The sequence below is a fragment of the Aotus nancymaae genome, unplaced genomic scaffold, assembly GCF_030222135.1.
Source record: "Aotus nancymaae isolate 86718 unplaced genomic scaffold, 86718_ANA_hifiasm-v0.15.2.pri h1tg000040l, whole genome shotgun sequence".
NCBI lineage: Eukaryota > Metazoa > Chordata > Mammalia > Primates > Aotidae > Aotus > Aotus nancymaae.
The window spans coordinates 57770155-57786407 of NW_026988454.1; the positions used below are offsets into that span (position 1 = coordinate 57770155).

At 38.8% G+C, this 16253-nt stretch overlaps 1 protein-coding gene across 1 annotated transcript in view; it reads left to right on the forward strand.

Annotated features, from left to right (window-relative positions):
* Positions 1–16253, forward strand: part of AK9 (adenylate kinase 9) — a 218214-nt gene that overhangs the window by 104067 nt on the left and 97894 nt on the right. The window contains exons 18-19 of the mRNA XM_012438434.2: positions 10557–10713; positions 11366–11480. Of these exons, the coding sequence (XP_012293857.2) occupies positions 10557–10713; positions 11366–11480 (272 nt within the window). The remainder of the gene's footprint in view (positions 1–10556; positions 10714–11365; positions 11481–16253) is intronic.

The following is a 16253-nucleotide window of genomic DNA, read 5'->3' on the forward strand; positions in this document are numbered from 1 at the left end:
AAGGAAATTTCAGGCCAATATCCATGATGAACATTGATGCTAAAATCCTCAATAAAATACTGGCCAACCAAATCCAACAGCACATCAAAAAGTTTATCCAACACGATCAAGTCGGCTTCATCCCTGGGATGCAGGGCTGGTTCAACACACACTAATCAGTAAATGTAATCCATCACAGAAATGGAACCAAAGACAAAAACTACATGATTATCTCAATAGATACAAAGAAGGCTTTTGACAAAATTCAACAACACTTTATGCTAAAAACTCTCAACAAACTAGGTATTGATGGAATGTATCTCAAAATAACAAGAACTATTTATGACAAACCCACAGTCAATATCATACTGAAAGGGAAAAACTGGAAGCATTCCCTCTGAAAACCAGCACAAGACAAGGATGCCCTCTCTCACCACTCCTATTCAACATAGTATCAAAAGTTCTGGCCAGTGCAATCAGGCATAAAAAATAAATATAGGGTATTCACTTAGGAAAAGAAGAAGTCAATTTTTTTCTGTTTAGAGACTACGTGATTGTATATCTAGAAGAGCCGATCATCTCAGCCCAAAGTCTCCTTCAACTGATAAGCAATTTCAACAAAGTCTCAGGATACAAAATCAATGTGCAAAAATCACAGTCATTCCTATAGACCAGTTTCAGACCAACAGTGAGCCAAATCATGAGTGAACTCCCATTCACAATTGCTACAAAGAGAATAAAATGGCTAGGAATACAACGAACAAGGGATGTGAAGGACCTCTTCAAGAGCTACAAACCACGGCTCAAGGAAATAAGAGAGAACACAAACAGATGTAAAAACATTGCATGCTCATGGTTAGGAAGAATCGATATGAAAATGGCCATACTGTCCAAAGTAATTTATAGACTCAATGCTGTCCCCATCAAGCTACCCTTGACTTTCTTCACACAATTGGAAAAAAACACCTGAAATTCTATATGGAAGCAAAAAAGAACCTGCAGAGTCAAGGGAATCCAAAAACTAAAACAACAACACTGGACACATCACACTTCCTGACTTCAAACTATACTTCAAGGCTATGGTTATCAAAACAGCATGGTACTGGGACTAAAATAGAGATGTAGACCAATGGAACAGAACAGAGACCTCAGAAATAATGCCACACAATTACAAACATCTGATTTTTGACAAACCTGATGAAAACAAGCAATGGGGAAAGGATTATCTATTCAGTAAATGATATTGGGAAAACTGGCTAGCCATATGCAGAAAGCTGAAACTGGATCCCTTCCTTACACCTTATACAAAAATTAACTCAAGATGGATAAAATATTTAAACATAAGACTTAACACCATAAGAACCCTAGAAGAAAACCTAGGCAATACCATTCGGGACATAGGCATGGGCAAGGACTTCATGACTAAAACACCAAAAGCAATAGCAACAAAAGCCAAAATAGACAATTGGGGTCTAATTAAACTAAAGAGCTTCTGCACAGCAAAAGAAAGTATTGTTAGAGTGAACTGGCAACCAACAGAATGGGAAAAATTTTTTTGCAATTTCCCTATCTGACAAATGGCTAATATCCAGAATCTACAAAGAACTTAAATTTACAAGGAAAAATACAAACAACCTCAACAAAAAGTGGGCAAAGGATGTGAACAGACACTTCTCAAAAGAAGACATTTATGCAGCCAAGAAACATATGAAAAAAAGCTCATCATCACTGGTCATTACAGAAATGCAAATCAAAACTACATTGTGATACCATCTCACACCAGTTAGAATCACAACCATTAAAAAATCAGGAGACAACAGATGCTGGAGAGGATGTGGAGAAATAGGAATACTTTTACACTGTTGGTGGGAGTGTAAATTAGTTCAACCATTGTGGAAGACAGTGTGACAATTCCTCAAGGATCTAAACTAGAAATACCATTTGACCCAGCAATCTCATTACTGGGTATATACCCAAAGGATTATAAATCATTCTGTTATAAAGACACATGCACACATATGTTTACTGCAGCACTGTTCACAATAGCAAAGACTTGGAACCAAACCAAATGCCCATCAATGGTAGACTGGATAAAGAAAATGTGGCATATATACACCATGGAATACTATGCAGTCATAGAAAGAATGAGTTCATGTCCTTTGCAGGGACATGGATAAAGCTGGAAACTATCATTCTCAGCAAACTGACACAAGAAGAGAAAACCAAACACCGCATGTTCTCATGCATAAGTGGGTGTTGAACAATGAGAACATATGGACACAGGGAGGGGAACATCACACACTGGAGCTAAACAATCTTTATACATAGAAGCAGAATATGGAATGATGGACAATAGAGTATCAGAGGGGTGAGGAAGCAGTGGGTGATGGAAGCTTGCTTGGCTGATACAATGTGCCTTGCTCTGGTGATGGATGTACTGAAAGCCCTGAGTTCACCACAGTGCAATAGATCAATGCTGCAAAATTGCACTTGTAACCCATGAACATACACAAAAAGTAAAGAAAGTTGAATGAGGTGAAGAAATTATAAGTTATATCTTCATGTTGTTTTCTTTCAAACAACAGTTGAAACATTGAAAAATTGTTTGCAAATTTATTTCAAAAATACAATTTAAAATTTGAATGGTTAAACTTTTATTAACCATTTATGAACAAATACTTGAGGGAGTTCCAAGATGGCCGGTTAGATGCAGCTCAGGATTGCAGCGCCTAGTGAAAATGCAGAGGGTGAGTGGACGCCGCATTTCCAGACGGATTTTTATTGCCCACAGATCAGGAGATTCCCAGGCGGAGGAGCCCCATGGGTCACCAGGGTGGCTGTTTTGGTCAGCGTGACTGTTTTGCCTGCGCCACAGCGCAGCGGCTCCCAGTGCAGAGTAAACGGGACTGTGTTCCCACTTAGCCAGCAAGGGGAGCTGAAACAGGGAGCCAGGCCAGAAGATTCCCGGGCAAAAAAGTGCCATGAATCTCAGAGCCACGGTTTCAACCAGTGCAGTGGGTCACCGCACTGGAAATCACACAGATCCCGGCACCTATTCAACAGGCGACCAGGACACCTGGGAGAGAGCCGACCGTTCAACTAAAAAACAAAAGGCTCTGAGACAGGGAGCCATGTGATCAGGGTCGGCTGATCCCACCCCCACAAAAACAAAAACAAAAACACAGCAATTGGAAATGCTCAGAGTTGAGAGTTTCACAGCAAGCACAGCTGAACCCGGGATGGTCCAGCTCTGTGGGAGAGGGGCGTCTGCCATTACTGAGGCAGACTGCCATTGCTGAGGCAACACGCCATTGCCAAGGCAACACGTCATTACAGAGAGAGTCCGTCATTACAGAGGCAGGCCAACATAGTGGAAGCAGTTCTAACTACACCCATATAAACAAGACTGCAGGGAAGTTCACACGGCAGCTGGGCAGAGCCCACAGCAGCTCAGTGAAGCCTCTGCAGGCTGAGAGTGACTAGGCTGCCTCCTTGTGGGCAGGGCAGCCCTGAAGAAAAAAAAGAAGGCAGCAGCACAGGAGAAACTCATAAAGCCCTAACTCCCTGGGAGAGAACACCTGGGGAAAGAAAAAGGGGGTTTATGAGTCCTGCTGCTGCAGACTTAAATTTACCGGCCCAGCAGATCTGAATGAACAATGGGGCTCACAGCTCAGCACCTGAGATAATATAAAGGACAGACTGTTTCCTCAAGCAGCTCCCTGACCCCTGTATATCCAAAGAGTCACCTCATAAAGTAGAGCTCAGACTGACATTTGGCAGGTATACTTCTGGGACAAAGCAGAAGAAGAAAGTGGTAGCAACATTCACTGTTTGGCAGCTGCTGCAAGTGATCCCCAGGCAAGCAGGGCCTGCAGTGGACCTCAGTAGTCCTACAGCAGAAAGGCCAGACAGTTAAAAGGAAAACTAAGAAACAGTAATAATTTCATCAACAACAAACAGGACGTCCACTCAGAGACCCAATCAGAAAGTCAACAACTACAAAGCCGACAGGTGGATAAATACACAAAGATGGGAATAAACCAGCACAAAAAGGATGAAAACACCCAAAACCAGAGCACCTCTCCTCCTACAAGGGATCACAACTCCTCACCAGCAAGGGAACAAGACTGGATGGAGAATGAGTGTGATGATATGACAGAATCAGCCTTCAGAAAGTGGGTAATAAGAAACATTCATGAGCTAAAAGAACATGTTATAACCCAATACAAAGAAACTAAGAACCTTGAAAAAAGATTTGATGAAATGCTAACGAGAATGGACAACTTAGAGAGGAATATAAGTGAATTGATGGAGCTAAAAAACACAACATGAGAACTTCACGAAGCATGCACAAGTTTCAACAGCCGAATTGACCAAGCAGAAGAAAGGATATCAGAGGTTGAAGATCAACTCAATGAAATAAAACAAGAAGTCAAGATTAGAGAAAACAGGGTAAAAAGGAATGAACAAAGTCAACAAGAAATATGGGACTATGTGAAAAGACCTAATCTACATTTGATAGGTGTACCTGAATGTGATGAAGAGAATGAATCCAAGCTGGAAAATACTCTTCAGGATATTATCCAGGAAAACTTCCCCAACCTAGCAAGGCAGGCCAATATTCAAGTCCAGGAAATACAGAGAACACCACAAAGATATTCCTCAAGAAGAGCAACCCCAAGGCACATAATCGTCAGATTCACCAGGGTTGAAATGAAGGAGAAAATACTAAGGGCAGCCAGAGAGAAAGGTCAGGTTACCCACAAAGGGAAGCCCATCACACTCACAGCAGATCTCTCAGCAGAAACCCTACAAGCCAGAAGAGAGTGGGCGCCAATATTCAACATCCTTAAAGAAAAGAACTTTCAACCCAGAATTTCATATCCAGCCAAACTAAGCTTCATAAGTGAAGGAAAAATAAAATCCTTTGTGAACAAGCAAGTACTCAGAGATTTCATCACCACCAGACCTGCTTTACAAGAGCTCCTGAAAGAGGCACTACACATAGAAAAGAACAACCAGTACGAGCCACTCCAAAAACACACGAAATGGTAAAGAGCATCAACACAATGAAGAATCTGCATCAACCAATGGGCAAAACAGCCGGCAAGAATCAAAATGGCTGGATCAAATTCACACATAACAATATTAACCCTAAACGTAAACGGACTAAATACCCCAATCAAAAGACACAGACTGGCAAATTGGATAAAAAGCCAAAACCCATCAGTGTGCTGTATCCAGGAAACCCATCCCACATGCAAGAATACACAAAGGCTCAAAATAAGGGGATGGAGGAAGATTTATCAAGCAATTGGAGAGCAAAAAAAAGCAGGAGTTGCAATTCTCATCTCTGATAAAATAGATTTTAAAGCAACAAAGATCAAAAGAGACAAAGAAGGACATTACATAATGGTAAAAAGATCAATGCAACAAGAAGAGCTAACGATCCTAAATATATATGCACCTAATACAGGAGCACCCAGATACATAAGACAAGTTCTTAATGACTTACAAAGAGACTTAGACTCCCACACAATAATAGTGGGAGATTTCAACACACCATTGTCAATATTAGACAGATCAACGAGACAGAAAATTAATAAGGATATCCAGGACTTGAACTCAGACCTGGAACAAGCAAACCCAATAGACATTTACAGAACTCTCCACCCCAAATCCACAGAATATACATTCTTCTCAGCACCACATCACACCTACTCTAAAATTGACCACATAATTGGAAGTAAATCACTCCTCAGCAAATGCAAAAGAATGGAAACCATAACAAACTGTCTCTCAGACCACAGTGCAATCAAGTTAGAATTCAGAAACCAACCCAGAACCGCACAGCTTCATAGAAACTGAACAACTTTCTCTTGAATGTTGACTGGATAAATAATGAAATGAAGGCAGAAATAAAGATGTTCTTCAAAACCAATGAGAACGAAGACACCACATACCAGAATCTCTGGGAAACATTTAAAGCAGTCTCTAGAGGAAAATATATAGCAGTAAGTGCCCATGTGAGAAGCAAAGAGACATCTAAAATTGACACTCTATCATCAAAATTGAAAGAGCTAGAGGAGCAAGATCAAAAAAACTCAAAACCTAGCAGAAGACAAGAAATAACTAAGATCAAAGCAGAACTCAAGAAGATAGAGACACTAAAAACCCTTCAAAAAATCAATAAATCCAGGAGCTGGTGTTTTGAAATGATCAACAAAATAGACAGACCACTAGCCAGATTAATAAAAAAGAAAAGAGAGAATAACCAAATAGATGCAATAAAAAATGATAAAGGGGATATCACCAAAGATGCCACAGAAATTCAAACTATCATCAGAGATTGTTACAAACAGCTCTATGCACATAAACTAGAAAACCTGAAAGAAATGGATAAATTCCTGGACAGTTGCCTCCTCCCAAGCCTAAACCAGGAAGAAGTCAAAACCCTGAATAGACTAATAACAAGGTCTGAAGTTGAGGCAGCAATTAAGAGGCTACCACCCAAAAAAAGTCCAGGTCCAGATGGGTTCACAGCCAAATTCTACCAGACATACAAAGAGGAACTGGTACCATTCCTTCTGAAACTATTCCAAATAATCCAAAAAGAGGGAATCCTTCCCAAATCATTTTATGAGACCAACATCATCCTGATACCAATACCCGGCAGAGACTCAACAAGAAAAGAAAACTACAGGCCAATATCCATGATGAACATAGATGCAAAAATCTTCAATAAAATACTGGCAAGCCGATTGCAACAGCACATCAAAAAGCTTATCCACCATGATCAAGTAGGCTTCATCCCGGGGATGCAAGGCTGGTTCAACATACACAAGTCTATAAATATAATTCACCACATAAACAGAACCAAAGACAAAAACCACATGATTATCTCAATTGATGCAGAGAAGCCCTGCGACAAAATTCAACAACCCTTTATGCTAAAAACTCTCAATAAACTAGGTATCAATGGAACGTATCTCAAAATAATAAAAACTATGACAAACCGACAGCCAGTATCATACTGAATGGGCAAAAACTGGAAGCATTCCCTTTGAAATCTGGCACTAGACAAGGATGCCCTCTCTCACCACTCCTATTCAATATAGTACTGGAAGTTCTAGCCAGAGCAATCAGGCAAGAAAAAGAAATAAAGGGTATTCGATTAGGAAAGGAGGAAGTCAAATTGTCTCTATTTGCAGACGACATGACTGTATATCTAGAAGACCCCATTGTCTCAGCCCAAAATCTCCTGAAACTGATAAGCAACTTCAGCAAAGTCTCAGGATACAAAATCAATGTGCAAAAATCACAAGCATTCCTATACACCAATAACAGACTTAAAGAGAGCCAAATCAAGAATGAACTGCCATTCACAATTGCTACAAAGAGAATAAAATACCTAGGAATACAACTAACAAGGAACGTAAAGGACCTCTTCAAGGAGAACTACAAACCACTGCTCAACGAAATAAGAGAGGACACAAACAGATGGAGAAACATTCCATGTTCATGGTTAGGAAGAATCAATATCGTGAAAATGGCCATACTGCCCATATAATTTACAGATTCAATGCTATCCCCATCAAGCTACCAATGACCTTCCTCACAGAACTGGAAAAAACCACCTTAAACTTCATATGGAACCAAAAGAGAGCCCGCATAGCCAAGTCAATTCTAAGCAAAAAGAACAAAGCAGAAGGCATCACACTACTGGACATTAAACTATACTTCAAGGCTACAGTAATCAAAACAGCATGGTACTGGTACCAAAACAGAGATATAGACCAATGGAACAGAACAGAGGCCTTGGAGGCAACACAACATATCTACAACCATCCGATCTTTGACAAACCTGATAAAAACAAGCAATGGGGAAAGGATTCCCTGTTTAATAAGTGGTGTTGGGAAAACTGGCCAGCCATAAGCAGAAAGCAGAAACTCGACCCCTTCCTGACACCTTACACTAAAATTAATTCCAGATGGATTAAAGACTTAAACATAAAACCTAACACCCTAAAAACCCCAGAAGAAAACCTAGGCAAAACCATTCAGGACATAGGTGTAGGCAAGGACTTTATGACCAAACCACCAAAAGCATTGGCAACAAAAGCTAAAATAGACAAATGGGACCTAATCAAACTCCACAGCTTCTGCACAGCAAAAGAAACAGTCATTAGAGTGAATCATCAACCAACAGAATGGGAAAAAATTTTGCAGCCTACCCATCTGACAAAGGGCTGATATCCAGAATTTACAACGAACTAAAACAGATTTACAAGAAAAAAACAAGCCCATTCAAAAGTGGGCAAAGGATATGAACAGATACTTTACAAAAGAAGACATACATGAGGCCAACAAACATATGAAAAAATGCTCATCATCACTGGTCATTAGAGAAATGCAAATCAAAACTACATTGAGAGACCATCTCACGCCAGTTAGAACGGCGATCATTTAAAAATCTGGAGACAACAGATGCTGGAGAGGATGTGGAGAAATAGGAACACTTTTACACTGTTAGTGGGAGTGTAAATTAGTTCAACCATTGTGGAAAACAGTGTGGCGATTCCTCAAGGACCTAGAAATAGAAATTCCATTTGACCCGGCAATCCCATTACTGGGTATATATCCAAGCGATTATATATCATTCTACTATAAGGACACATGCACACGAATGTTCCTTGCAGCACGGTTTACAATAGCAAAGACCTGTAACCAACCCAATGCCCATCGATGATAGACTGGATGGGAAAAATGTGTCACATATACACCATGGAATATTATGCAGCCATCAAAAACGATGAGTTCGCGTCCTTTGTAGGGACATGGATGAATCTGGAAACCATCATTCTCAGCAAACTGACACAAGAACACAAAATCAAACACCGCATGTTCTCACTCATAGACGGATGTTGAACAATGGGAACACACGGACACAGGGAGTGGAGCACTATACACTGGGGTCTGTTGTGGGGGAGTGGGGACGGACAGTTAGGGGTGGGGAGTTGGGGAGAGAGAGCATGGGGAGAAATGCCACATATAGGTGAAGGGGAGGAAGGCAGCAAATTACACTGCCACGTATGCACCTATGCAACAATCTTGCATGTTTTTACATGTACCCCAAAACCTAAAATGCAATAAAAAAAATTTTATTAACCATTTATTTGTCTTCTTCATAGCTTTTCTTTTTCCCAAATTCTCTTATATTAAGCATTTCAATGTGCTTAAAATTCTTTTTTTTTTTTTTTTTTTTTTTTGAGACGGAGTTTCACTCTCGTTACCCAGGCTGGAGTGCAATGGCACGATCTCGGCTCACCGCAACCTCCGCCTCCTGGGTTCAGGCGATTCTCCTACCTCAGCTTCCTGAGTAGCTGGGATTACAGGCACGCGCCACCATGCCCAGCTAATTTTTTTGTATTAGTAGAGACGGGGTTTCACAATGTTGACCAGGATGGTCTCGATCTCTTGACCTCGTGATCCACCCGCCTCGGCCTCCCAAAAAATTCTTTTTTAAAAGACTGCTCATTCAGATAAAAATTCAAAAAGCAAGCTGGACATAGCAAGCCTGTAGTCCCAGCTACTCAGGAGGCTGAAGTGGGAGGATCACTTCAGCCCAGGAGTTCTAGACCAGCTTGGGCAACATAGCAAGTCCTCATCTAAAAAAAAAAAAGTAGAAAATTTTAAATTCTGCAAGATGTCAAGAGGGTAATATTGGCCCTCTTAACATCTTTTCCCCTTTGACTTCTAATATTTTGGGATTACCTAGTAGCACACAAACTTGTTTAAAACTCTCAGAATTGGTGTTTTCACAGATACATATTAGTAATTTCCAAATATGTGTTGAAACTATTGCTATTGGAGAGAAAAGGCAAGACAAGAGTTTAGCAGAATTTTCTAAGCACCTGCTAGATTTGTTTTGTTGTTTTGACTCAGTGCTTCCTACTACCATCATTAGGAACTATCTCAGTACCTCTCAGCTCTCACACTGAGAAATGAAAGCAAAAGAGAAGTGAAGGGCGTTGTCACTGAAAAGGCAAGCTGGATCAGGAGCTTACTACTTAGAGTGGCCCAGGCGCTGTCATCACCTGGAAGCATGTTAGAAAGGTAGACTCTAGGGCCCCACTACAGACCGTCTGAATCACAATCTGCACTATGAGTAATATATAGCAAAAATATATTATTATATTTATTTCACAAAGGATTTTCTTCCCATTGTTAATTTTATTGTTGTCTCATTAGAGACAGGGTCTCACACTGGTGCAGTGGCACAATTATAGCTTACTGCAACCTCAAACGCCTGGACTCAAGCAATGCTCCTGCCTCAGCCTCCTGTATAGCTGATGTTACAGGCATGCACCACTGTGCCCAGCCTCCATTCTTAATTTTTAAAACTTACTATTTTATTGCTTTAAAAATAAGTTTATCTTTAAAAATTGTCACCTTTTTTTCCTTTTGAAAGAAGAACTCAAAAGATACTTGTTTAAGATCCACAGAAATTACATATCAAGGTAGCATCCTAGACTTGTCAAGCTATGATAGTAATATCAGTGTACAATTTTTCACAGGTAATGGAAGAAAACAAGGATAGGTTTCCTGGTGCTCCAAAATATGGAGGCTGGATCGTGGACAACTGCCCTATTATAAAAGAATTATGGATGGTCTTAATCAAGAAAGAAATTATACCTGATTTGGTCATATATTTATCAGATACAGAAAACAATGGTTGGTAAATATTTATTATGTAAATTTGAAAGTGAAGTTTTTATTACTGATCCTATTTTTGGTTAAATATAAAATGGACAACTCTCCATTATTCCTAGATAGAAAGACCACCCCAGCAATCCCTGAAGGAACTAGAGATACATAAAATGAGGCTTCCATATACTGAGAAGGTGGCAAGAAATAAGTGCCGGATAGTTGAATGTTCTAGCTGGCCCTTCTAATTGTTCTTCAAAGCTGATAATTTTTCACACACACACACAATTAGAAGCTATAACTTCTAAATGAATAATATATAAGGCTGAGGGCAAGGACTAAATATTAGTTCTTCTTCACCTCGAGAAAAAAAAATGAGGTACACAAATTTAACAAAGCTAAATTTTAATTATTCCATTTGCCTCTTAAGCATATTCAAAATGGGAATTTCCAGGGGAAAAAATATAATGCCTCTTTTCATGTTTTATTTATTTATGCAGTGTTAATACATACCTTTTAAAAAAGAATTTAAGATGGTCTATTAATATTTTAATAAGAATCTGGGCTCTATTTTGATACATGCTTAAAGAAACATAATTTTTCTATTAATCTTCAAAATATGCCTCACTGTATTTTATAAGCTTCAAAAGTAATATTAGTCTCTTTATCTGTATTTCAGGAAAATGTTTATTAAACAGAATATATTTACAGAATAAATCTGAAATTGACTCTAAAATTTTAGAAAGATTATTAGAAGAACTACAAAAGAAAAAAAAGCAGGAAGAAGCAGCAAGGTAAAATCTACCTAGAATGATAAAACCAGATTGATGTATGTGTTTAGTAGTTAAATATCTTTTTGCAATTTACACTTACAGAATATATTTAATATTGAAATGTTTTCTTTTTATTATACTTTAAGTTCTGGGGTACATGTGCAGAATGTGCAGGTTTGTTACATAGGTATACATATAACATGGTGGTTTGCTGCATCCATCACCCTGTCATCTACATTAGGTATTTCTCTTAATCCTATCCCTCCCCTAGATCCCCACCCCCTGCTATGCCTGCCCTAGACCACCACTCCCAAGGCCCCAGTGTGTGATGTTCCCTTCCCTGTGTCCATGTGTTCTCATTGTTCAACAGCCACTTGTGAGTGAGAACATGCAGTGTCTGGCTTTCTCTTCTTGTGTCAGTTTGCTGAGAATGATGGTTTCCAGCTTCATTCATGTCCCTGCAAAGGACACCAACTCATCCTTTTTTATGTCTGTGTAGTATTCCATGGTGTATATGTGCCATATATACCAGTCTGTCATTGATGGGCATTTGGTTTGGTTCCAAGTCTTTGCTATTGTGAACAGTGCCACAATAAACATATGTGTGCATGTGTCTTTATAACTGAATGATTTATAATCCTTTGAGTATATACCCAGTAATGGGATTGCTGAGTCAAATGGTATTTCTAGTTATAGATCCTTAAATAATCACCACACTGTCTTCCACAATGGTTGAACTAATTTACACTCTCACCAACGTGTGAAAGCATTCCTATTTCACCACATCCTCTTCAGCATCGATTGTCTCCTGATTTTTTAATGATTGCCATTCTAAGTGGCATGAGATGGTAGCTATCTCAATGTGGTTTTGATTTGCATTTCTCTAATGACCAGTGATGATGAGCTTTTTTTCATATGTTTTTTGGCTGCATAAATGACTTCTTTTGAAAAGTGTCTGTTCATATCCTTTGCCCACTTTTTGGTGTGGTTGTTTATTTTTTTCTTGTAAATTGGTTTAAGTTCTTTGTAGATTCCAGATATTAGTCCTCTGTCAAATGGGTAGACTGCAAAAATGCTTCCAATTCTGTTGGTTGCCAATTCACTCTAATGATAGTTTCTTTTGCTGTGCAGAAGCTCTTTAGTTTAATTAAATCCCATTTGGCAATTTTGGCTTTTGTTGCCATTGCTTTTGGTGTTTAAGTCATGAAGTCCTATCCCATGCCTATGTCCCAAATGGTATTGCCTAGGTTTTCTTCTAGGGTTTTTATGGTATTAGGTCTTATGTTTAAATCTTAAATCCATCTTGAGTTAATTTTTGTGTGACGTGTAAGGAAGGGGTCCAGTTTCAGCTTTCTGCATATGGCTAGCCAGTTTTCCCAACACCATTTATTAAATAGGGAATCTTTTCCTCATTGCTTGTTTTTGTAAGATTTGTCAAAGATCAGATAGTTGTAGATGTGTGGCATTACTTCTGAGGCCTCTGTTCTGTTCCATTGATCTATATCTCTATTTTAGTCCCAGTACCATGCTGTTTTGATTACTGTAGACTTGTAGTATAGTTTGAAGTCAGGTAGTGTGATGCCTCTAGCTTGTTCTTTTCCTTAGGATCGTCTTGGCTATGTGGGCTCTTTTTTGGTTTCATATGAAATTTAAGGTTGTTTTTTCCAATTTTGTGAAGAAAGTCAATGGTAGCTTGATGAAGATAGCATTGATTCTATAAATTACTTTGGGCAGTATGGCCATTTTCACAATATTGATTCTTCTTAACCATGAGCGTGGAATGTTTTCCCATCTGTTTGTGTCCTCTCTTATTTCCTTGAGCAGTGATTAGTAGTTCTTCTTGAAGGGGTCCTTCACATCCCTTGTTCGTTGTATTCCTAGCTATTTTATTCTCTTTGCAGGAATTGTGAATGGGAGTTCACTCATGATTTGGCTCACTGTTAGTCTGTTACTGGTGTATGGGAATACTTGTGATTTCTGCACATTGATTTTGTATCCTGAGACTTTGCTGAAGTTGCTTATCAGTTTAAGGAAATTTTGGGCTGAGACAATGGGGTCTTCTAAATATAAAATTATGTTGTCTGCAAATAAAAACAATTTGACTTCCTCTTCTCCTAATTGAATACTCTTTGTTTCTTTATTATGCCTGACTGCCCTGGCCAGAACTTCCAATATTATGTTGAATAGGTGTGATGAGAGAGGATATCCTTGTCTTGTGCTGGTTTTCAAAGGGAATGCTTCCAGTTTTTGCCCATTCAGTATGATATTGGCTGTGGGTTTCTCATAAACAGCTCTTATTATTTTGAGATACATTCCATCAATACGTAGTTTGTTGAGTTTTTTAGCATAAAGGACTGTTGAATTTTGCCAAAGATCTCTGTATCTATTGAGATAATCATGTGGCTTTTGTCTTTGGTTTTATGTGATGAATTATGTTTATTGATTTGCGTATGTTAAACCAACCTTGCATCCCAGGGATGAAGCCTACTTGATCTTGATGGATAAGTTTTTTGATGTGTTGTTGGATTTGGTTTGACAGTATTTTATTGAGGATTTTAACATCAATGTTCATCATGGATATTGGTCTGAAATTTTCTTTTTCAGTTGTGTCTCTGCCAGGTTTTGGTATCAGGATGATGTTGGTCTCATAAAATGATTTAGGGAGGATTCCCTCTTTTTCTATTGTTTGAAATAGTTTTAGAAAGAATTTACCAGCTCCTTTTTGGACTTCTGGTAGAATTTGGCTGGGAACCCAGCTAGTCCTGGACTTTTTTGGGTTGGTAGGCTATTAATTGCTGCCTCAATTTCAGACCTTGTTATTGGTCTATTCAGAGATTTGACATCTTCCTGGTTTAGCCTTGGGAGGGTGTAAGTGTCCAGGAATTTATCCATTTCTTCTAGATATATTGTTTTATTTGCATAGAGGTGTTTGTAGTAATCTCTGATGGCAGTTTGTATTTCTGTGGGATAGGGGGTGATATCCCCTTTATCATTTTTTATTGCTTCTATTTGATTCTTGTCTCTTTTCTCTTTTATTAGTCTGGCTAGTGGTCTATTTTGTTGATCTTTTCAAAAAACCAGCTCCTGGATTCATTCATTTTTTGAATGGTTTTTTTGTGTGTGTATCTCTATCTCCTTCAGTTCTGCCCTGATCTTAGTTATTTCTTGTCTTCTGGTAGCTTTTGAATTTGTTTGATCTTGCTTCTCTAGTTCTTTTAATCATGATGTTAGGGTGTTGATTTTAGATCTTTCCTTGCTTCTCTTGTGGGCATTTAGTGCTATAAATTTCCCACTAGACACTGCTTTAAATGTGTCCCATAGATTTGGTACATTGTGTCTTTATTTTCATTAGTTTCGAAGAACATCTTTATTTCTGCCTTCATTTCATTATTTATCCAGTAGTCAATGAGGAGCAGGTTGTTCAGTTTCCATGTAGTTTTGTGGTTTTGAGTGAGTTTCTTAATCCTGAGTTCTAATTTGATTGCACTGTGGTCTGAGAGACTGTTTGTTATGATTTCCATTCTTTTGCATTTGCTGAGCAGTGATTTACCTCCAATTATGTGGTCAATTTTAGAATAAGTGTGATGTGGTGCTGAAAAGAATGGATATTCTGTGGATTGGGGGTGGAGAGTTCTATAGATGTCTGTTAGGAACTGAAAAGAATGTATATTCTCTGGATTGGGGGTGGAGAATTCTGTAGATGTCTATTAGGTCTGCTTGGTCCAGATCTGAGTTCAAGTCCTGGATATTCTTGTTAATTTTCTGTCTTGTTGGTCTGTCTAATATTGACAGTGGGGTGTTAAAGTCTCCTACTATTATTGTGTGGGAGTCTAATCTTTTTGTAGGTCATTAAGAACTTGCTTTATGTATCTGGGTGCTCCTGTATAGGATGCATATATATTTAGGATCGGTAGCTCTTCTTGTTGCATCGATCCCTTTACCATTATGTAATGCTGTTATTTGTCTCTTTTGATCTCTGTTGGTTTAAAGTCTGTTTTACCAGAGACTAAGATCACAACCCCTGCTTTTTTTGATCTCCATTTGCTTGGTAAATCTTCATCCATCCCTTTATTTTGAGCCTATGTGTGTCTTTGCATGTGAGATGGGTCTCCTGAATACAGTGCACCAATGAGTCTTGACTCTTTATCCAATTTTCCAGTCTGTGTCTTTTGATTGGGGCATTTAGCCCATTTATATTTAAGGTTAATATTGTTATGTGTGAATTTAATCCTACCATTTTTATGCTAGCTGGTTGTTTTGCTCTTTAGTTGATGCAGTTTCTTCATAGTGTCGATGGTTTTTACAATTTTGTATATTTTTGCAGTGGCTAGTACTGGGTGTTCCTTCCAATGTTTAGTACTTCCTTCAGGAACTCTTGTAAGGCAGGCCCGGTGGTGATAAAATCTCTTGGCAGTTTCTTGTCCATAAAGGATTTTATTTCTCCTTTGCTTATGAAGTTTAGTTTGGCTAGATATGAAATTCTGGGTTGAAAATTCTTTGCTTTAAGGATATTGAATACTGGCCCCCACTCTCTTCTGGCTTGTAGGGTTTCTGCAGAGAGATCTGCTGTGAGTCTGATGGGCTTCCCTTTGTGGGTAACCCGACCTTTCTCTCTGGCTACCCATAGCATTTTTTCCTTCATTTCAACCCTGGTGAATCTGATGATTATGTGTATTGGGTTGCTCTTCTTGTGGAGTATCTTTGTGGTGTTCTCTGTATTTCCTGGATTTGAATGTTGGCCTGTCTTGCTAGGTTGGTGAAGTTCTCCTGGATAATATCCTGAAATGTGTTTTC